Source organism: Urocitellus parryii, chromosome 11 (genome assembly GCF_045843805.1).
Source record: "Urocitellus parryii isolate mUroPar1 chromosome 11, mUroPar1.hap1, whole genome shotgun sequence".
NCBI lineage: Eukaryota > Metazoa > Chordata > Mammalia > Rodentia > Sciuridae > Urocitellus > Urocitellus parryii.
In genome coordinates, this window is record NC_135541.1 from 84,236,424 (window position 1) to 84,259,211 (window position 22,788).

Consider the following 22,788-nt stretch of genomic DNA (forward strand, 5'->3'; position numbering starts at 1 on the left):
TTTGAACATCATCTGTCTTCCACCAAAAAAAAATTTTAATTATATTTTTATATTCACAAAAATATAATTTAAATAGCAAATAATGTGAACTTTAAAACTACTGTGGCCTCATTAAACTTTGGCAATAACCTTGTTTTTTACTTCAGAGGTCCAAATAATTCATCAAATTCCCCAAATAATCCTCTTCGGCAGGGCATTTTGAATTACATTATTCATCAGTATTTATAGAAGTTGGTGAAGTAATCAAACAATTGACTTCATCATCTGAAACACACATAGTACATCAACATATTAATTAACATGTTAAGTTTCTATTTCTATTTGCATTTATTTGGGAGATATATTTTTCCTTTGATTATATTTAATATTTTTTGTGTCTCAAGTTCAAAACATAATGACCAATTGTCAATTTGTAACAAGGGCCAACCTGAGAACTTGGCAATGTGAGGACTTCTTTTCTATGCAGATCTGGAGATGATAATCAACTCTACTTTTTCTCAAATGCAAACAGATTCAGAGATGTTCACAGTCAGTAAATACAATCACTTTCAGACTACCAGAGCCATACCTATATTTATATACTATTAGAATTTTTCCAGGACAAACACCAAAACTGAAGAAATATTTTTAAGTAAAAAAAAAAGTTTCACTTCATTTTTGTGCTGTTGGATAATTATAACTAGATTATCTAGTTATACAAGCATAAACCAAAAATTAAATTTGAAATTTGCAAATAATTTATCAAGTTAACTTGGTAGCTTATATCTTTTACCAGGAGTTTTTTTTACATATGTAAGTTCAAACATTAAGTATGATCTCTATTTTTTGGAGAAAATAATTTGGACTAAAACAGAAATCAGATGATGAAACCAAAACCTTCTCACACTTAGGCCTTATTTAACTGATAAGTGGTTTTTATGCAGAAGCAAATATTAAACCAAACATATAGTAGGAATGTTACTCTCACATTTTATCCTTGATTTGTTTATGCATTTATTTGTAAACATTTTCTTAATTGTTGATCATATGCCAAGACAAAGATCCAGAATTATTAATTTTAGATATTATGAGATTCTGAAATAGCTATATGTATCCTGTAGAATTGTAAATAATTGAAAAATTGTAGCCCATTTTTCATTTCAACCTTTCTACTTATGTCTTGTCAAACTGCCTAGGTTCAAATTCCAATCCTATCACCTCTTACTGTGTGACCCTTGGGTAAGCTACTTAATCTCTTTGTGCCTCAATTTTCTCCTCTTAATGGGGATGGCAGTAATAATAATAATAATAAAACCTACCTCACAAGGTTGTTGTGTGCATCAAGTAAGCCAACACAAGTAAAATGCTTAGAATGGTTCCAAGCACAAACTTAAGTACTCAAATATTAATTACTAGTAGTAGTAATCATGGATCTATTTTTAACAACTTTAATAGGAGGGCTTTTATTTTGTCTCCTCTTTGTTTAAATTGTTACTTTTTTTTTCTCTTCTTGTATGTTTTAGGCCAAATCTTATTAAAGTAAGATAGTGTGATAATTTTTTTAGTTACTCATTTCCCCAGTCAAAAGAACAAGATATACATCCTTCAATAGTTAACCTCATTTTATTATTAGAAATATTCATTTGTATCATAAGGTTTATTTTGTATCATTCAACAATTTATGCCCACAAATAAAAGATATTCAACAACTAATATAATCTGTTATGTTTCCTATGTTTCATAAGACATACATACATATCCAAAAATTATCATACTGATGCAGTTCAGTTTCCTACTTGTCTTTAATTTATCCTTTCTAAAACTAGACCCCACAGTATTAGAACTTTTTTGTTTACCTCCCAGCCTGTATCCATGCTATTGCTTCTGTGGCCTTGCTACAGGAGACCTAAACACTAACTCTCCACTCCCACCCTTCTGGTACTGGGGATTGGACCCAGGGGTGCTCTACCACTGAGCTACATATCCAGCCCTTTTTATTTTTTTTTTATTTTGAGACAGGGGCTCACTAAATTGCTGAGGCTGGCTTTAAATTTAAGATCCTTCTGCCTCAGCTTCCCCAGTCACTGGATTACAGGAAGAAAACCACCATGCCCTGTTTCTAATGACTACTTCAACATTCCATTGAGTTGAACTAAAATCTATTGAGTTAAAAAGTCTTCAAACTTGACATTTTAGTATATTATAAAGCCATGATTTATTTATTTCTTTTTTTCCTCCCCCAGTACTGGGGATTGGACCCAGGGCTTCAGGTATGCTAGGCATGTATTCTTACACTGAACCACATTCACAGCTCTTTTTAAATTTTAAATAGCAGTATGTACAACACAACAGTGCCTTGCTAAATTGCCTAGGCTGGTATTAAACTTGGAACCATGCTTCAGCCTCCTGAGGAGCTTCCCTATGCAACTGGGCCCAGTATGATTTCTATTACTATGCTATCATTTGATTAATTTTTATGGGAATTGAATCCAGGGATGCTTTACCACTGATCTCCATCCCTGTCCTTTTTTATGTTTTTATTTTGAAACAGGGTCTTACTAAATTACTGAGGCTGGCCTTGAATTTAATTGTCCTGCCTCAGCCTCCTGAGTTACTGGGATTTCAGTTGTATGCCACCACACCTGATTCATTGCTTTTATTAACAGAGAATTGAGCTCTTTGCCCTATTCCCCTAATCTTGACTTAATATAAAGGCTTTCATAATTTAAAAAAATGTTTCATTCTAAATTATAAGAGACCTGATCAATTGTATATCAAAACCTCACATTCATTCTGTCAAAATCTGTTCTTTTAATATTTTTCACTATCAGTAAAATAGTATTTTGCTATTTGTGGATTCTAGAAAAAGAAATGCAGATGTTCAAAATGACAGATATGGCAAGCTGGTAGAAAAAGGTAGTAAAGCCCTAAAGATAGTGTCTTCATTCACTTGTTTGTGCTTCAGGTACTTGGCCAAAGAATTTATTTACTGACTCCATTTGAAATATTTTGAATTTTTTGGTGGGGAGGGGTACCAGGGATTGAACTCAGAGACACTCAACCGCTGAGCCCCATCCCCAGCCCTATTTTGTATTTAGAGACAGGGTCTCACTGAGTTGCTTAGCACTCGCTTTTGCTAAGGCTGGCTTTGAACTTGTGATCCTTCTGTCTCAGCTTCCCGAGCCACTGGGATTACATGTGTGCGCCACCATGCCCAGCTTTTTTAATATTTTTACAACTTTTCTCCTAATCCTTATCAGAACTATAAACAGAGTGGAATCTTACTTTCTTTTCCTCTTACAATATTGGCCAAAAGACCAGAATTTGGTAGAAAAGGCAAGATGAAATGAGAAATCCATAAAAGAACTCAGAAAGTTAGGAGCAAATTATATACACATTCCTTACCAAAAAGAATCTTGATCTATGTTATATACAAATCTCCTACCTGCTTTTCTCCGTGATTCCTGTATGTATGTGTGCATAAATTGAAGGCCAAATAATTCCCGTTCCTCCTCTTCATCTACGCTTTCACTGGGAGGAAGTGTTACTTCCAGTTTCAGTGGGTTGTCTCTGAAGTTGACAAACCTAGCAGTTCACCAAAAAACAATATTTTTATAGATGCCATGGAAGTGTACATTTATTTTCCTGGAGAAAGATCAAATGACAATATACTAAATTACTCTTTTTTTTAACTGATTTCAATAACTGAACATCTTGGTGAAATGTGATATATCCCAAGAATCTTTTAAGTTTCCTTCCTAGAAGAAAATTAGCTTTAGACAACTTATTTTCTAAGCTTAGTAAAAGAAGTATTATTTCATAGCATATATTTAATGTGATACAGTTTAACTTTAAAGAGCACTTTTAATGCATCTTAAATAAATAATGCTATGAATTTAGTTTCTGCCTATTTTATAGATCTGTTTTATATAGATCTATAAATGTGTTTTTACCATCTAGCACAAGGCTTATAGTTGCTGAATAAGTGAATGAATGAAGGATGATTTGTACCAGTTTTTGGATTTAATATCTATTATTTTGTCAGAAAATTAAATTTTGAAAAAAATCATGATGGAGTTCTGATAAAACTAATAAAAATTATATCTGTTTTCATGGAGTCCTGATAATAACTAATAAAAATTATATCTGTATTTTATTGGTAAGAGTTTTCTGTCCATTTGTAATTAAGAGGAAAATAATCACTATTTTATTGGTGAAAACTTTTAGTTTTTATGTTGCTGATGAGAATTGCTAGCAGTATGAAGATAATTTTTGTGAAAATGCCACCAACAAGATATTTCTTAAAAATGATCAATCTCAGTAGTTTCAAGTATCTTTCTTGAATAATTTATTCCAGTATTATATGAATCCAAAGCATCAAATTACAGAATTTTAACATTGACAAAGATTTTTTAAAATATATCCATTCTTACAAGTAAGGATCCAATTTATTAATATTAACAACTTATGTTACTTTGTTCTGTGGCCAGAAATGAACATGTCATTTTGTATCTTACAATTTTTACCTCAGATTTTCCATTTCTCCCATGCATAGTGGAATATCTTGCAGTTTATTGTTGCTGAGAACAATGGTGCCCAGGTTTTTCATATTGCTGATTGTTTCTGGCAAGCATGTTATTTGATTCCGTTGTAGCCAAAATGTATGCAGACTTTTCATTCTGAAGAAATAAAAAAGAAATTTCTGTGATTAGTCATATATAATATGAAAAACTAGGTTCTTATTACCTTAAAAATCAAATGTCCTCTTTTGTAATATGTCTTTTTTTGTTGTTGTTTTTTTAACCTTTGTTTTATTTTAATTAATTAATTAATTAATTAATTTGTTTATATGTGGTACTGAGGATCGAACCCAGTGCCTCACACATACTAGGCAAGAGCGCTACCACTGAGCCACAACCTCAGCCCTGTAATATGTCTTTTTTTGGGGGGGGGGGGGGCAGGCAGTACCAGGGATTGAACTCAGGGACATTTGGCCACATATTCAGCCCCATTTTGTATTTTATTTAGAGACGGGGTGGGTCTCACTGAGTTGCTTAGTGCCTTGCTGTTGCTGAGGCTAGCTTTGAATTCCCAATCCTTTCTCAGCCTCCGGAGCTGCTGGGATTACAGGCATGCACCACCACACCTGGTTCCTATAATATGTCTTTTAGCCAACATACTTTTTTCTTTTTCTTTTTTGTTTTGTTTTGTTTTTTAATGCTTGCAATTGAACCCAGGGGCCCTTTTACTACTAAACTATATCCCAACTCCTTTTTATTTTGAGACAGGGTCTTGCTAAGTTGCTGAGGCTAACCTTGAACTTGTGTTCTCCTGCCTCAGTCTCCATAGTCTCTGGTTATAGTCATGTGCCACCACACCCAGCTACTTAGATTAATGACTTTAGATTACCTGATTATTAGAGAAACTACATGTGGAATTAATCTCTACCATATAGCTCTCATATCATATGGTAGTAAAAATGAAATAAAAATATTTTAGTTTTCTTCATTTTTCTTAGTTTCTACTGTTATTGGACTCTTAAGAGAAAAATCAGAAAATATTAACATGCTTGTTCAGAAGAAGGCATTAATGCATAATGGTTAACAGCATGGAATGGGCCAGCATGCCTGGGTTCAAATCCTAACAAATTAGATGATTACTAACTAACTTTAGGCTAGTTTGCTAACATCTCTGTGCTTGGTTTTCCCATTCTTTCGTAAAGCACACAATACCTTGCATTCACTAAGCAATGTTGTTCTCACTGTGGTATATTCTGTTAATGTCTTGAAGTCAGATAGCCAGATTTTCCATCCCAAATTCCTTTCACTTATTTAGAATCAATGAAATAATTCTGTTTAAAGACAGCATATTTCAAACTAAATGGATCTGTTCTGGTTGATTATACTTGGCATCTCCTTTGTCTTGTTAGTTCCTATTTTTCACAGATGGTTTTAAGGCATTTGTCAGTAGCATAAAAAGTTACTCATTTTACCTTTCTATGGCATCAGGAAGTTGTTCAAGTCTGTTGCTTCCCATGTCCAGCCACTCAAGGGCAGGCATGTTCAACACAGCAGGAGGGATTGTAGTAAATTGGTTCATACTCAAATCAAGGTGAGTTAGTTTTAACAGACTGCTGAGCTGAAGAGGAAAGCAAGGTTTTTCAAAATAAATGTCTACAATGTAAATTCCTAGAAGACTCACATTGGTAAAGGAGATACATCATGTCAATGAACATTTGTATTGCACTTGGGCTTTAAAAAATTTAAGCACAGTAGGCCAGAACAAACTAAAAATAAAAATAAAGCTGAATAAACAAACTCCAGTGATATGAAAAACTCTCAAAGAAATTGTACCTATTTGGGACTAGGGATATAATTCCACACAGTGGTAGAGTGTGTTCTGGGCATGTTCAAGGCTCTGGGTTCAATCCTCAGGTCCAAATAAAGGAGAAAAGAAGAAAGAAATTGCATCTACTCAAAGAAAATTTATCTTCCACAATAATCTAGTTCCAGAGTTAACAGGGACTGTGTGGTAAAAGTTTTTTCCCCACTGTGAGAGTAACTATTTAGTATCATGTTTTCATTTCATTCAGTAGTTGAGAATTATATGGGGAAACTTAATCTTCAAAACATCAGTTTTCTTTGTTGAAAGTTTGTGTCTAATGACTTATATATTTATATATTTATGTCAAATATCAAATTGGATTACAGGCATGTGCCATGACACCAAGCCTACCACTGTACCCAGAGGCACTTAACTACTGAGCCCTTTTTTTTTTTCCAATTTATTTTACAGTAGAATGCATTTTGACATATAGTACACAAATGGAACAGAACTTCTCATTCCTCTGGTTGTACATGGTTCAGAGTCACTCCACTAGTGTAATCATACATGTATATAGGGTAAAAATGCCCAGCTCCTTTTTTTAAAATAAATATTTATTTTTTAGTTGTAGTTGGACAAAGTACCTTTATTTATTTATTTTTATGTGGTGCTGAGGATTGAACCCAAGGCCATGCATGTGCTAGGTGAGCACTCTACTGCTGAGCCACAACCCCGGCCCACACTCAGCCCTTTTTAATATTTTATTTAGAGAAGGGGACTCGCTGAGTTCCTTAGAACCTCACTAAATTGCTGAGGCTAGCTTTGAACTCATGCCTCCTGCCTCAGCCTCCTGAGGTCCTAGGATTACACCCCCAGCAACAAGTGACTAATTCTGACATCAACCAAACGATGTGAATGTCCATTTAGTTTGGGCTTCATTGTGAATCAAATGTCTCAAACAGGTCATATAACTAGGAGTGATAGATCTACGAAGAGAACTCAAGATTTTATGGATTTAAAAACCACACAATTTCTTCCTCTTTTTACATTCTAGTGGAAGTTTCAATATGCAAGAATTTCATTGACTTTTAGAAAAATATTATCCATTTGTGGGAAGTGGCTATGTTTTATGTTCTCTTGAGGCATGTTCATTTCTTCTGCAATATCTGTACCACAACAAAAAGTACACAAATACAATGTTTTGTAAATTGTACAAAAACCCAGGAGGTTCTGTCTAGTAGGTGATGATGTTTCTCCAGATTTAGAATTCAAGTCCCAAATAAACATTTTCAAAATCTGTCATCACATTTCATAAATTTCCAAATGGTTCAAATAGCATATAAAAAGATTGTTTTAACATTATCATTTACAGGGCTGGGGATGTGGCTCAAGCGGTAGTGCACTCGCCTGGCATGCGTGCAGCCTGGGTTAGATCCTCAGCACCACATACAAACAAAGACGTTGTGTCTGCCGAGAACTAAAGAATAAATATTAAAAAAAAAAATTCTTTCTCTCCTCCCTCTCTCTCTCTCTCTCTCTCTCTCTCTCTCTCTCTCTCTCTTTAAAAAAAAAACATTATCATTTACATATTTATATGTAAACAGTGTGTAAATCATAGGACAGGGCTGGGATTGTGGCTCAGTGGTAGAGCGCTCGCCTAACATGTGCGAGGCCCTGGGTTTGATCTTCAGCACCACATAAAAATAAATAAAAGTAAAGGTATTGTGTCCAACTACAACTAAAAAATAAGTATTAAAAAAGTAGGACAGATGAGTCTCCAATTGCTGATTTTTCAGTAGTAATAAAGTGTTGACTTTAGATGATTGAAAAGATAATAAAGTAATGATAATATGACAATTCTAATTTTGCATATGTGAAAACTGAGATCTAAAGTGTAAAGTGTATCCAAGGACACAGAGTTACTTAAAGGCCACACTTTGGAATGGAACAATCCCAGCTCAATATTTTTATTCCTATGTAACCAGTCTCCTAAAGGGAAGAAACTAAGATAAACTGGTTTATAGACATGCATAAATTCACATAGCTTGTTAGTGACAGCCAATCCTAGAAACAAAGTCACAAGGATTAGAAAAAAAGATTTACTGATCTTTCTGTGTGTGTAAAGAAATTTTCCATGTGATAATTTTCACCATATGGAAGGGCATATGTTTCATTAAATGCAACTATTATATTATGAAACATATATACTATGTTTTACTTGCAAGAGAAGTTATTATTGGCTACATGTTCACTCTTGTGGAAAAAGTCTGATATGCTCTCAAGATAAATAGGAAAAGGGAATAGATTTTTAGTTTGGGCTTCATTATTTTTCTTAGCTATTATTTTATAAAGTCATGATTGTTTTCAAGACATTGGACATTTCCATGGCTGATTCTAAGAGCATTAATATATAGAAAGCAATGCAAATGTCTTTATATTTATATGATCAATTTGGTTTAAGCAATGACATCATGCCAAATCAAAGTTTGAAGAGCCTAGGAAGCTAACAAGAAATAGATTTCCTAGAATTCATGCCTTACACTTCACCTCTGTCGCAAAAACCAACTAGTAAAAAGTTTTTCTATCACCACATTTTCTGTGCTTTATAATAATCATTCATTCTAAAAAGCATTTATTAAGTAACCACAATAACCTAGGATTGCCCTCAATTCTAGGAATTTATTTTTTTAATATCTATTTTTTAGTTACAGGTGGACACAATATTTTATTTTTATGTGATGCTAAGGATCAAACCCAGTGCCTCACACATGCTTAGCAAGTACTCTACCTCTGAGCCACAACCCCAACCCAATTCTAGGAATTTAAATAAATAAAACTCTTATTCTGGCCTTCAAGGAGATGACAGTCTAGTCAAAAAACAACCTCAGAACTGTCATACATGATTCCACCCTATGCTTTAAATATAAACCTTGTTGCTTGAGCACTAGTGGCTTCTTTTTAAACTAATATATTTTTCCCCTCCCTTTTCTCCCTCTTTCTTCCCTAACCCTGGGGAAGCAAGAGTGACATTATTCCTGTCCTAAGTCACTGCTATCAATCTTTCTGCTTCATTCCCCCAACAATAAAGAAATACCAGTCTGGAACCTGGAAAAACAGCTTTCTCAAAGAATATAAGTTGAACAACTAATTATATCTATTCTTTTTCCCTCTGGCAGTTAGAATCACAGTCTCTAAGATGTGTGTCCACTATATTTTATCATTTGCCAGCAAATCAATAAAACCTTTTTCTTTTTTCTCAAAAATCTTGTCCTTGTTATTGGATTAGCTTCAGGGACAAGGACCAAGCTTTCAGTATCACTGTGACAATAATAGAAGTTATGCTAAATAGATTTTTCTCTTATTAAAAACCTGCTTTATAATAATGGGAAATAATCTTCACTAAATATTTTTCTGAAATAAAATTTGTAGCATTTTCTTTTTAGTTTCATTTTTAACAATCACATAATTGAAAAGCAAAGTTCCAGCAGAGGAAAAATAACATCTTAGGCATTTAGAGCTTTCTGACCTCTTGAGGAAGATCACATATATCTCTGTTAACAGCCAGTTCTAGTTTCTCCAAGCTGGCACAATTACTTAATTCCTTGGGGACAGTCTTGATTTTGTTGTAGCTCAGAATCAGTTCCTGAAGTCTAGTGAGCAGTCCTACAAAAAAAAAAAAAAAATACACAATAGAAAGAAGATGGACATAAAGTACTGTTTTCCTGAGTAATTACAGCAGAAATTATTTGTGTATTGGCAAATTCAGAGTTCTTATATTCTTCCCTGTTCCCAGTCTGCATCCTGCCTCTTCTTTAAACAATGGATAGATTTATCAGTGCCATGGGGAAAAAACAAAACAAAAATTTATTTTCATTCTGTTTTATGTACGTCCTGGGCTGGAGTGTAGCTCAATGGTAAGGGGCTTGCCTAGCATGCACAAGGGCCTGGGTTGTATCCCCAACACTGCAAACAATAATGACAGTAAAACAAAGAAACTACACCCTAAGCAATTTTCCATGTGAGAATTTTGTTCTCTATTTGACAAATCTGTTTTTCTTTATTGCTTCCAACCTGTCTGAGGAATAGCTAAACCAGTAATATTGTTTTCAAAATCTATAGAACAATATTTTTAAAGATATTTTGCTCACATTGAAATCTCATCTTGAATCACCTCAGTAAATCCAGTAGCTTGGATCCCCTAGAAGCTTCAATTTAGGCTAAATGTTTAAAACTTTTCTTATAATTCAGATATATAAAGATATATTTATTCCATGTTATCAAAAACTCAATAAAATAAGCACATCTTCAAGAAGATAAAATAGCACAGGAATAAAAGTAATCTTTACCAATTCCTCGAGGTATTTCTGAAATTATGTTTCGAGATAAATCTAACACAATAAGGTTCTGGAATCTTCCAATGAATTCTGGAATTTTCAACAAACCAGTTCTATGAATTTGCCATTCCTGTAGCTGATTCAGCTTCAGTAAAGAAGAAGGGAGACTCTGAAGTAAAAGAAATAATGGAGACATATTACTTAAACTATTTTAGTATTATACCATCCTGAAGTGTGATTTTATTTAATTTGTGAAAACATTTAGAAATGTTTCTTTCTCTTAATGAGTTATATTTCCAAGTACTTTGTGTTACTGAGTTTTAAGATCTTTATGCTTTTTATTTTTTTAACTAAAACTTCCAACCTCAATTAAATGCAATAAACAAAAATAACACATTTTGGTCAGTTATGCACATACATTGAAGTCTATCTTAAAGATCATGTTATATCTGGCTTTCCTAGACTACATATGCTATTGAAAATGAGACTATCCGGAAAACATCTTTGTTCATAATTTAAATGTCCCTTTTACTTCTATTTTGAAGTATTTCATAAAAATTTTTATAGAATTTTTTTAAGTGAGGAATTATAAGAGTTTGAACTATTCTGAATTTTATGCCTGTTCTCTTTCAGTGTAAAATAGAAAAGAAAACAAAGGAGCTAACCACTTAGTTAAATATACCTATATTGGGGCTGGGACTGTTGCTCAGCAGTAGCACAATTGTCTGGCATGTGTGAGTCACTGGGTTCAATCCTCAGCACCACATATAAATGAATAAATAAAATAAAGGTCTCTCAACAACTAAGAAAATATTAAAATATATATCATTTTTACAAGGGCTTATAACCCTTCAGTAAGCATTTGTTTTCATGGAGATATATAACAATAATGACAATAAAAACAAACACTGATGGGTTAGAAGCCCTTGAAAAAATTAAAGTATATCTAACATAATGAATCCACTGTATATCTGTATGCACATACGTGCAAGGGAGGGAAAAAAGCATAAGAACTGGAAGATACACCTAACAGATAAATTGATATTCATTTCCACTTTGAGAAGTTTTAACTGAGCATTTTTTTGGGGAAAAGCTACATAATTTTCATTAGGTAGATAGTCATCCATTCATGGCAAATGAGAAACTGCCTATTAGTATTAGAAGAAGAAATATCACATGTGACTTAAATTTAGGCAAGATTAAAGCAAATCGATTTTTTGGAAAAAAAATGTGATGTTTGTTTTCTATTGTTTATGTTGTCCAGATTTATTTGGTGTATTATTAATATTAGAATTGTGGGCTGGGGATATCGCTCAGTTGGTAGAGTGCTTGCCTAGCATGCACAAGGCCCTGGGTTCAATCTCTAGTAAGAAGGAGAAGGAGAAGGAGAAGGAGAAGAAGAAGGAGAGAGAGAAAGAGAAGGAAAGAGGAGGAGGAGGAGGAGGAGGAAGAGGAGGAATTTTCGATTATTCCTGTATTAATTACACAGACTCAGATTCATTTTCAACTCTTCCACAAAATGCAAAAAGTAGTAAAATAAAATATTACTTCTATAAAGCTTACCTTCCATTCTTCTTTTTCTATCTTCAAAATGACCCTTCCATCTTCCCTGGTGACCTTTTCTTTGAGTTTAGTTAAACTTACTCTCTCTTCCCAGATCCGCACTAGCCTAGGAAATCAGGTAATCATTTTGACTTATAGATAATGACAAAGGTAGTGTTCATTTTCATATAAATAAAATAAAATAGCCCATCAAAAACAAATTGGGAAGGTAGGTGCAGTAATCCTGTAATCCCAGCTACTCCAGAGACTGAGTCAGGAGAATCAGAAATTGGAGGACAGCCTGGACAATTTAGCAAGACCCTATCTCAAAAAATAATGGATGGGGATGTAGCTTAGTGGTAAAGCACCCCTGGGTTCAATCCTTAATACCCAAATAAACCAAAATAAAAAAACATTGGTTCAATGGTATCTGGAAACAGGATGAGATTTTATTTAGCAAAAGTTATACAAATGCCTTATTTTAACGGTGGCTGATCCTTTAGAAGTTGTCCTTTGAAGAGATACTTCCTCTCCACTTGCCTTGAATTCTAAATTTAAAAAAAAAAGCATCTAAATTATTATCTTTCTTTTTAGATTTTCAGAACCCAGATTATCTGGTGACCTTGAGATAACATTAGAATGTATAGTAGCCCATTCTTAAGTCCTGTGCATCAACTAACATAAAACATCAATTTTTATAAAATTTAACTTGCAGAAAAGTTATGTTTATCTAAATAATTATAGGAACTAGGGCTGCGGCTGGGGCTTAGTGGTAGAACGTTTGCCCAGCATGTGTGAGCCTCTGGGTTTGAATCTCAGCACCACATATAAATAAACAAACAAACAAATAAAATTCCATCAACAGCTAATAAAATAGATATTTTTAAAAAAATTATAGGAACTAGCCTTAGGAAGCCAAGGTCAATTGCAGTGTTCTAGTTGGGGTTGGGGAGAAAGGAGACACTTGCCCTTGATGACCAAGACCCAGCCCAGCAAGTACCTACCCACTGCCCCCTGAACATCCTTTCCCTCTCTACAAAGGTCTTTTTGCATACAATAGTTCCCTAAAATGGTCTTTGATGAGGAGGATGGGGGCTGATAGCCCTCTCCATCTTCCATTTTGTTGGCTCTTGAATAAACCTGATTTTTTTCACCCCACCTCCTCATCTCTCAAGTATTGGCTTTTGAGTGGTGAGTAGATGAACTTAGGTTCAGTAGAACTATTTTTGTTGTTGTTGTTGTTTTGGTGTTAGAGATTGAGCCAAGAATTTTTTGTATTGTAAATGCATGCCCTACCTCTGAGATATACTTCCAGTGCTAAGTTTTTGATAAGGACCATAATTCTTCATAAATTTTATTTATCATAGTTTTACTGAGATATAATTCACATAGCATAAAATGCATCATTTAAAGTATACAGTTCAGTAGGTTTTAGTATATTCACAACATTATACAACCATCACCATTATCTAAATCCAAAATACTTTACCATTAAACAAAAAAATCTCCTTATCCATACCCCTTCCCTATTCCCTGGGAATTACTAATAGCCTATTCTGCACATTTCATATAAATAGGATCATACAATGTGTGTCTGTGTTGGCATCTTTCACTTAGTATATTTTTTATTCAAAGCTCATTCATGCTGTAACATGTATCAGTACTTCATTTCTTTTTATGGCAGAATGATTTCATCAGATGAGTTTATCATGTTTGTTCATTCAACAGTTGATTAGTATTTGGATAATTCTATTATTTGGCTTTTATGAATAATGTTACTACAAATGTATGGGTATAAATTTTTGTGTGAACTATTAAAATTTTGGGGAGGTTATTATGCTATTATTATTATATTGGGAAATGAATCCAGGGATGCTCTACCACTAAGCTATATCCCCAGTCTTTGTTATTTTATTTGTTATAATGGGTCTTGTTAGGTTGCAGAGGCTGACCTTGAACTTGCAATTCTCCTGCCTCAGCTTCCTAATTAGCTAGAATTACAGTCATCATGCCCAGATATGAGGCCATTATTTTGGATTAAGCTCAAAAAAAAAAAAACAGAATAAAAATCAAAATAAAGTCACCCATGCTAAGGTTCCAATTCACAAAACAGAAACTAAATTGTTATTTGACCATGCCAAGAAATCAGAGGAGAAAGTTAACAGCCAACTTTCCATTCAGTTTCCTAGAATGGCAGTGAAGTTCTCTCTGCCTTCCTCCTTGTACAAAGAAGGTAACTTGAAGTAATCCAATGTTAGCCAATTAATTTTCTATTCTTCTATCTTCCTTTTCCTGTCTTACAGAGAAAACAACTTAGAAACAAAGTTTGAAAGTAACTTTGTTTTTGCTTTTTTCAGTCCTTTTCTGTCTATAAAAGTAATTTCTTCTGTTCAATCCCTCAGAACACAGTATTCTATTTCATGGAAGTGTTGCCTAATTCTAGAATTAAAAAGAAAGCCAATTAAGATCTTTAAATTGTTGTAATTTTTTCCTTTGACAGATTATATGTTTTTATTTCTCTTGGGTATATCTTTAGGAGCATAATTTCTGGGTCACATGGTAACTTTATGTTTAGTCTTTTTAGGAAATGCCAAACTGAAACTAAATTCCAAATTGGCTATACCATTTTATACCCGCCACCATCTGTGTATCAGAGTTCTAATCTCCCCACACCCTCACCAATACTTGTTATTGCCCACTTTTTTTTATATCCATCTAGTGGTTGTGAATGGTATCACATTGTGGGTTTGATGTGCTTTTTCCTCCTGACTAATCCTTAGATAGTTAATGTTTTGTTTGTCACCGTACAGGGGATCCAACCCAGGCCTCACACATTCAAGGCAAGCACTATACCAAATATAGTTTATCCATTGAGAACATATATAAGAATAATGTGCATATACTATGCTGACTATAAAGATAGCAAAAAGATGCAAAAAATTTTCTATTTGTATCTTAGAAATTTTTTTAATATTTATTTTTTAGTTACAGGTGGACACAATATCTTCATTTTATATTTATGTGTGCTGAGGATTGAACCCAGTGCCTTATGCATGCTAAGGGAGCACTCTACCACTGAGTCATAACCCCAGCCCCTAGAAATTTTTTCACATATGAAAAAGCAAAGGAATCAAATTTAGAATAAAGTTTAGAATCAAATTTAGCCTATTAAAAAGTACATAATTTTTAAAAAGCATTCATCAGAAAATAAGGTTTAATTAATTTGTATATTTATTTGCCAAAAATATCTTGACATCTGAGAATTTTTGAAGTTTTGTGTGTTATCTTATTTTCAGTGAGGGTTTTAAAGAATAGAAAACAAAACAAAAACCCTGCAAGTATAATGTTTGCTGTCTTTATGTGTTTAGGTTTGCAAAATACTTCTAATAAAGTCTGTTTGTTCTAATCTCTCGGTTGCATGAAATTTCTAATTAGTTAACAAGTGCATTGTGATAATGGGGTTCCCGTGGCCTTCTAATCTGAATAGCTCATCTTCCTATGAGCTATTCAGAACTTAATGAAGGTTCTGAATAGCTCATAGGAAGATAGGTGTGGCAAGTTGAGACAAATTGCGTAACGCTAGCTATTCAATTACATCATTTTTATATTATTTACTATGAGGAAATGGGCTATTTCTGAAAGATTAGCAGAGGATTTTCAAGACAACCAATTAGAAAAGTAGGTAAGATATCAAGGAGGCAGAGGAAATGAGAGCCATACTATTTAAAGATAGCCCCAATCAAGGAATTAGATGATCCTGCTGGAACTCACAGCCACTCAAGTAGGTGGGAATAAGTAGTACCTTCTACTGCCAGATGTGTTTTTTTTTTTTTTTTAGATCCTAAAAGATTAATGCTGCACAAAACAAGCCTGATAATTAGACCAAGTGATACTAATCAAACCTTAATGAATGCTAAGTCCTATGAGGGCACAGTATAACTACTATTCTCACACACAGATATTATTTTTGTAACTCTCGTTACATAGGCAGAATTTAATTGAGTCAGGTATTTAAGTATATTTTGAACATTCTGTAAATAAAAATCTCTATAAAATTCAATAATGAGGCACTTCATAAGTGATTTTTATGATGAGATTATGAATTTTCACTAATCCAAAATAGTAAATATAGTAAGTACTTTTGTTGAAATTCCTTCTCTCGTTTCAGATCTTCATTGTGTTTCTTTATTCGTTTTTCCCACACTTCTTTTACAGCATTAACAGCCCCAGTACAAACCACATTTTCTGTCATGATTTCTCCACATTGTCATAGAGTCATCAGCTTCATTAAGTTCTGAACTGCTGAATCACAGATGCCACCTCAGAAAGGACCTAATTGAATCACAAAAAAAAAAAAAAGCAATGTGTTTCAAATGTTCATTGATGTGAGTGTGGTGGCTCAAATCTGTAATTCCAATTCCTCTGGAGGCTGAGGCAGAAGGATTGCAAATTTGAGACCAGCTTGGGAAACTAAGTGAGGCCGTGTCTCAAAATAAAATAAAAAGGGCTGGTGACGTGGTTTAGTGGTAGATAGCATGCATGAGACTCTGGGTTCAATCCCCAGTACTGGGGAAAAAATGTAATAATCATAATACCTAATATTTACTGGACACTTTCTAGTTCCCAAAACTAGTATACTAGTCCATATTCCTTTTTGTTTTTTAACAGGATCTTGCTGTGTTGCCCAAGCTGGCCTTAAAATTCTGGACTCAAGAAATCCTTCTATCTTAGCCTCCTGAATGCTGGTACTATAGATGTGGGCCATTGAGCCCAGCTGCAAAGCAGATATTAACTTTTTAAAGATACCATTTTATATAGTGCAAAAAACCAAGTTCTCAAGAATAAACAGACTGGGTACAACCTCTACACAGTAAACTAAAAAATATAATGAAATTAAAGAAGACCTAAATAAGAGTTCTACATCATATTTATGATTCAATATTGTAAGAACATCAGATATTTCCAAATTGAGCTATAAACAGTCTCAAAACAACCCATCTGGAAACCAAGATGGCTACCTTGACTCTCATATTTTAATATTAATAACAATTCTAAACGTACAAAATAGCCAAAATACTCATGACAAAGAAAACTGGAGTGGGAGGATTTATTCTATCAAGACCTCTTTTAAAGCTTTAGTAGTAGAGAGTGTTGTATTGGTTCAGTGCACTAACAGATCAATGTAATTGAATAAGAAACCCAAGAAACAGATCCCATACATAAATGAGCATTGCAGAATACTGCCAGAATGATTTTTTGGACAGTTTAAACTATATATATAACCAAATTTAATTCCAGATGTATTATAGCTCTATAAGTGATAGTGCAAGTCTCCCAAAACATAAAGGTTCGGGGAGAAAATATAAGATATATGTCCTTAAAGTAGGGAATACTTTTTTTTTTCCAGGTGCTGGGATTGAACCTAAGGCCTCATACAAGCTAGGCAAGTGCTCTACATCCCACTCTAAGGAACACTTCCTAAAATGGAATACAAAGAATATCCTTAAAGGAACAGATTGATAGATCGGACTATATTAATTATGAACTTTATTAAAAGATGTCACTTAGAAAATAAAAGGAATACCATGTAGTGGGGAAGATATTGGTGGCACATGTCACCACAAATGAGCTCTATCTACAATAGATAAAGAATTCCTAAAAATCAACTTAAAAAGACAACAGGGCTGGGGGCAGAACTCAGTGGTAGAGTGCATGTTTAACATGAATAAGGCTCTGGATTTGATCTCCAGCATCAAAAGGAGGGGGGGGGGAGTCAACAATTGAACAGTTAATTCAAAAGATGAAATCTAAATGGCAGAAACACCCCACAAAAAACCCATGAAATTCTGTTCAACCTTGTGAAAGTGAATTAAAACCATAATAAAATACCAACACACACCTATCAGAGTAATCAAATTTAAAAAGACTGGGGCTGGGGTTGTGGTTCAGCAGTAGAGCACTTGCCTAGCTCATGAAAGGCGCTGGGTTTGATTCTCAGCACCACATAGAAATAAATAAATAAAATAAAGGTATTGTGTCTAAGTATAACTAAAAAAGAAAAAAAAAACTGACTACACCAAATGCTACTGGAAATTTGAGTCATGTAAATTCGTATACATTCTTAATCACTCTGGAGTAGAATATGCAGTTTATAATCCAGCAGTTCCACTCATTGGCAATCCCTACTGGGGAAGGGTATGTCACCACTAGGAAACATGAACAAGAATGTTCTAAGCAGTGTTTTTTCAAAATAGTAAAAATAAAGAGGAAAAAAGCATGCCTCCTAGAATTTTATATTTCCCTTAGTATCCTCACTGAGTTGACAGACCCAGGGTGTATGGCTAACTCTGTAGTCAGACCATTGTGTTCCTGGTGGCTCTTTTCCCACACTGTGCCTTGGTGACAGGTGCCATACCAAATTGTAATAAAGTGAAGAAAATCATGAGGCATTTTCAGCAACTGGAACTGTGACGTTAATATACATAAACTGAACCAGGGATGTCTAGATGCTGATAAAGAGAATTAAAAGCTGTCAACACCACCAGTCCTCTAGAAAGGAATTGGAAGTGTTTTTTTCTAAGCTGTGAGGGGAAAGGGAGTCTCTTGCTGGATTTCAAGACCAAAAATGAAATTAAAACACTTCATTTTTAACTTGACTGTTTCCATTAGAGGCCTTTGATTTGAAAATTATAGTACATGTTTGTCAGCTATAGATATGTTAAAATGGAACAAATATGTTCTGTAAGATTTACAGGTATTCACATTGAGGCTTCTAAAAAGAAAAGATGTCATTTTAGAAATGAATATTAGTGTTCTAAAATCTGCTTGTAAAACTCTGGTCTCCTTTTACATTGATATGAAAACATTTTAAAGCCATCTTGGTCACACATGCTTGTAGTTCTGGCTTTCCAGGAGGCAGAGGTAGGAGGGTGGCTTGAACCCAGGAGTTCAGGGCCAGCCTGGACAGTATAGTGAGACCCTGTCTCATAAAAAACAAAACAAACAAAATTTACAGTAAGAAAAAGGAATCAAGAAAGACACTAAAAACATCACATTATGGGGTATAAGGGAACCTAATCATCATCTCATAATAAAGCTTCCATAGATAATGCCTGAAATCAATAAGAAATAGCATGTATCTAACTTCAAAAAAGGAAATTTGCAAATAATCCCTGAAAATTAAATCCCAAAATGGTTACAATGTTTACTTCTAGGGAGCAGGATGGTAATAGTGAGAAATGGGGTAAACAATGTTGCTTTTCATTGTTAATCTTTTCTAAATTAATGATTTTTTTATGGTGCTAGGAATTGAACCTAGGAGCGCTATACCACGGAGCTCCATTGCCATCTCTTTTTATTTTTTTAAATTTTGAGACGGGGTCTCACTAACTTGCCCAGGCTAGCCTTGAACTTGCAATCCTCCTGCCTCAGCCTCCAGAGTTGTGGGCATTGCAGGCATGCACCATCATAACTGGCTCTAAATTACGGATATTTTTAAACTAAAATTATGCAGTGTGTGTGTGAGAGAGACACACAGAAAGATAAAGAGAGAGAGAGAGAGAGAGAGAGAGAGAGAGAGAGAGAGAGAGAGAGAAGGACTGTATTACAGAAGAAAAAAGCCAGGATTGCTATGTAATTAACAGTATTCAGAAAATTATTAGGAAAGTCCCCATTTCTAAGCAATACAAGGAACAGACTGCAAGAACATTTTGTCATCAAGAAATCTTGTTGGTGGGGCTGGGTTGTGGCTCAGCAGGAGAGTGCTTGCCTAGCACCTGCCAGGTGCTGGGTTCGATCCTCAGCATCACATGAAAATAAATAAATAAAATAAAGGTATTGTGTCCAATTACAACTAAAAAAAAAACAAAAAAAAAAAAGAAAGAAAGAAAGAAATCTTTTTGGTAATTCAACTATCTGGTCATATCACCTATAATTTGTTGTCTCACATTTTAAAGTATTTGGTAAATACTTTAAATAATATTAAATATTAAAAATATTTTAAAATCCCAGCTATCTGCATGTATATAGGAATTTTACTACACACATCACTGTTTAGTCATTTGCTAATTCATTTCCTCTTTGGCTGTTAAATTTTGGTCATTTGATTTTCATCTAATGACCAATTTCCCTTAAAGGAAAACAAGTCAGTGATAATGCTTGCATTTCTGCCTCTAACACAAAACAGTGGTCTCTACCTTGGTAATTCCTGGAACAGAACAGCATGGCAGTAAGGTAAGGATGGCAATGACATGATGGAGGGTCGGCTTCTCAAAGTCAAAAGAAATACCATCCTAGAAGAGATGCTTCCAGCTTGTAGTGGAATCTATCTTCCAGAGGAGGACAATTGTATAAGTGATTATGGATCCAAAAAATACTTAAATTCAATCCCAAGCGGCAATTATAGACACAAAGTCATCATCAGCACTCTATTGAGATAGAATAAAGAATGGAGAAGAAATGTTTTTTGGAAAATGGAAAAATACTTACCATCATTGGTGGACACTGAAGCTGTCATGCCCAAAGTTAGTGATTATCATCGAAGAATAGATTATGGGGTGAATTTTTTTCCGTGTGGTTCCAAATGACTAAAATCCACCGTCAGGCTGTAACCAAGTGAAGTGTAATGTCAGCCTAGTTCTAATTTTAGTTCATGGACAAAGCTGAGAATAGCAAGAATCACATGGGGCTTCTGTGCAGAGGATCAACTGATAATGTGAGTATGTTCAGGAAACTGCACAATGCTCTACTCCAACATTGTAAAACTACCAGGCACAACTATTTCTAAGCTCCTAAGAATAATTTCTATTGAAATACCTCCACTTTTCATTAGCTACACATCTTAAGTATTTAATAGAACTTAATAAATCTGTTTCAAGAAGAGAAACTAGGAAATACACAGGTGTGTGGCATAACAAAAATCCTACCTACTAACAATAGCTCTGTAAATATTTTAATTAAAGACGAAGATGCTATGTTTAAGAAAAAAGAAAAATGAATGTGTGGATGAGCCTACATAACAGAGGACCCCTAAACTTCTGCTGGGTCAAGCTTTACTCATTTTAGGTTGGATGAGATGCTGGGAATTGAACCCAACATGCTAAAAATTCTCTTGACCTCTGAGCTCCACCCCCAACCTGGAGGTTTCAAATTCAATTACCTCTCAACTTTTATCTCTTAGTTTTCATAGAGAAGACTTAATTCTGGTTTCTGAAAAATTATATATTTTTGATTTAATTATATATACACATGGAACAAAATTCAAAAGATAATGAATCTTCCCCCAATATTTTTTCTGACATTATGTTTTTAATTTGCTTTATACTTTCTTTCACTGGTCTTCCCACTTTACCCTCTTCTAGATTTCTTTTTCTTTCTTTCTTTTTTTTTTGTAATTTGTTCTAATTAGTTATACATGCTGGCAGATGCTGCAAATACTAGTAGGATAGTAGGGATTATAAATGATAGAAAAAAGTGAAAGTTCATTCTTCCCTAGCCTCCCCACATTTTGGATCAGCATCTGCATATCAAAGAAGACATTTGGCCTTTGGTTTGGGGGATTGGTTTATTTCGCTTAACACGATGTTCTCCAGCTCCATCTATTTACCTGCAAATGCCCTAATTTCATTCTTCTGTGTGAAGGGCACCTAGGTAATAATACCTTGCATTCTATCAGATCTTAATGGAATGGACTAGAAATCAATGATAAAATAAAAAAATAGAAGCTATTCTAACACATAAAGATTAAATAATACACTACTGAATGATGAATGGATAGCAGAAGAAATAGGGATGATATAAAAAAATACTTAGTGGTAAATGAGAACCCTGATACAAAATATCAAAATCTCTGGGACACTCTGAAGGCAATGCTAAGAGGATAGTTCATTGCATTGAGCTCATTCATTAAAAGAATAGAAAGTTAGTAAATAAATGACCTAACATCACATCTCAAAGCCCTAGAAAAAGAAAACAAATCAACACCAAAAGCAGTAAATTTGTTTTCTTTTCTTAACATAAGTATTGCTGTTGTACTGGCTCAGACCCATGGACTCTGCAGAAGCCCAAACCTCAGGGTCTTCAGAATGAAAATCTGGGCACCCACCAGATGACAGACACACAATGACAGAGGAGAAGGAAGATAATTTGTGCAACATATTAAAGTGAGTTGCCCACTTTGTGTCAAGAATGAAGCCACTTGTGATGAGCTAGGCTACCTCCCCTCCACAGCAAAGTCATCTCATCTGTAAGTTGGTCTTACACTGAAAAGCAAACCTTAATAAGGCCTCATTAAGCCTCTTCCTATGATCACATGGCAGTAGCACCTGTGCCCACCTTGTTTCTTGGCTGTACTCTGGGAGGGTAGAAATAATAACTAACACTTACTGAGTAACTTACTATATTCAGGCACTATCCAAACTCTGATATATACTAACTCATTTAATCCTCACAAGAGCCCATGAAAATCTCTTATTTTTATCTCTATTTTGCCAATGAGGGACTGAGGCACAAAAAGTTGAGGTCATTTGTTCAAAGTGCACAAAGGGAACTGTAGAAGTGTACATTTAGGCTGGGTGTGGTGGCACACGCCTGTAATCCCAGCAGTTTGGGA

The 22,788-nt window shown here is 34.3% G+C and overlaps 1 protein-coding gene across 6 annotated transcripts; it reads right to left on the bottom strand.

Annotated features, from left to right (window-relative positions):
* Window positions 1-15: 15 nt before the first annotated feature.
* Lrrc39 (leucine rich repeat containing 39) lies at window positions 16-20,814 on the bottom strand. Of its 6 annotated transcripts, XM_026379417.2 has the most exons (11): window positions 20,667-20,814; window positions 20,375-20,502; window positions 16,417-16,511; window positions 12,655-12,727; window positions 12,201-12,306; window positions 10,650-10,806; window positions 9,830-9,966; window positions 5,972-6,117; window positions 4,506-4,658; window positions 3,425-3,564; window positions 16-264 (listed from the first exon to the last, which is right to left on the bottom strand). In XM_026379417.2, exons 3-11 carry the CDS (start codon window positions 16,448-16,450, stop codon window positions 209-211), a joined length of 1,002 nt encoding a protein of 333 aa, XP_026235202.1. In that variant the 5' UTR covers window positions 16,451-16,511; window positions 20,375-20,502; window positions 20,667-20,814; the 3' UTR covers window positions 16-208. The 6 variants fall into 6 exon arrangements, with proteins under 6 accessions (XP_026235202.1, XP_026235201.1, XP_026235199.1 ...); XM_026379416.2 differs by lacking the exon at window positions 20,375-20,502; XM_026379414.2 differs by lacking the exon at window positions 12,655-12,727 and having other exon boundaries at window positions 16,319-16,511; window positions 20,667-20,811.
* Between the last annotated feature and the right edge of the window lie 1,974 nt (window positions 20,815-22,788).

What these genes read in the sequence shown, in the direction of transcription:
- Lrrc39 (XM_026379413.2), bottom strand. Translation starts at nt 16,431, where the DNA reads ATGACAGAAAATGTGGTTTGTACTGGGGCTGTTAATGCTGTAAAAGAA. An exon ending in AGAAATACCTCGAGGAATTG is followed by an intron (nt 9,967 to 10,649) that starts GTAAAGATTACT and finishes TTTTTTTTGTAG; the next exon opens with GACTGCTCACTAGACTTCAG. An exon ending in GGAATCACGGAGAAAAGCAG is followed by an intron (nt 265 to 3,424) that starts GTAGGAGATTTG and finishes TGTGTGTTTCAG; the next exon opens with ATGATGAAGTCAATTGTTTG.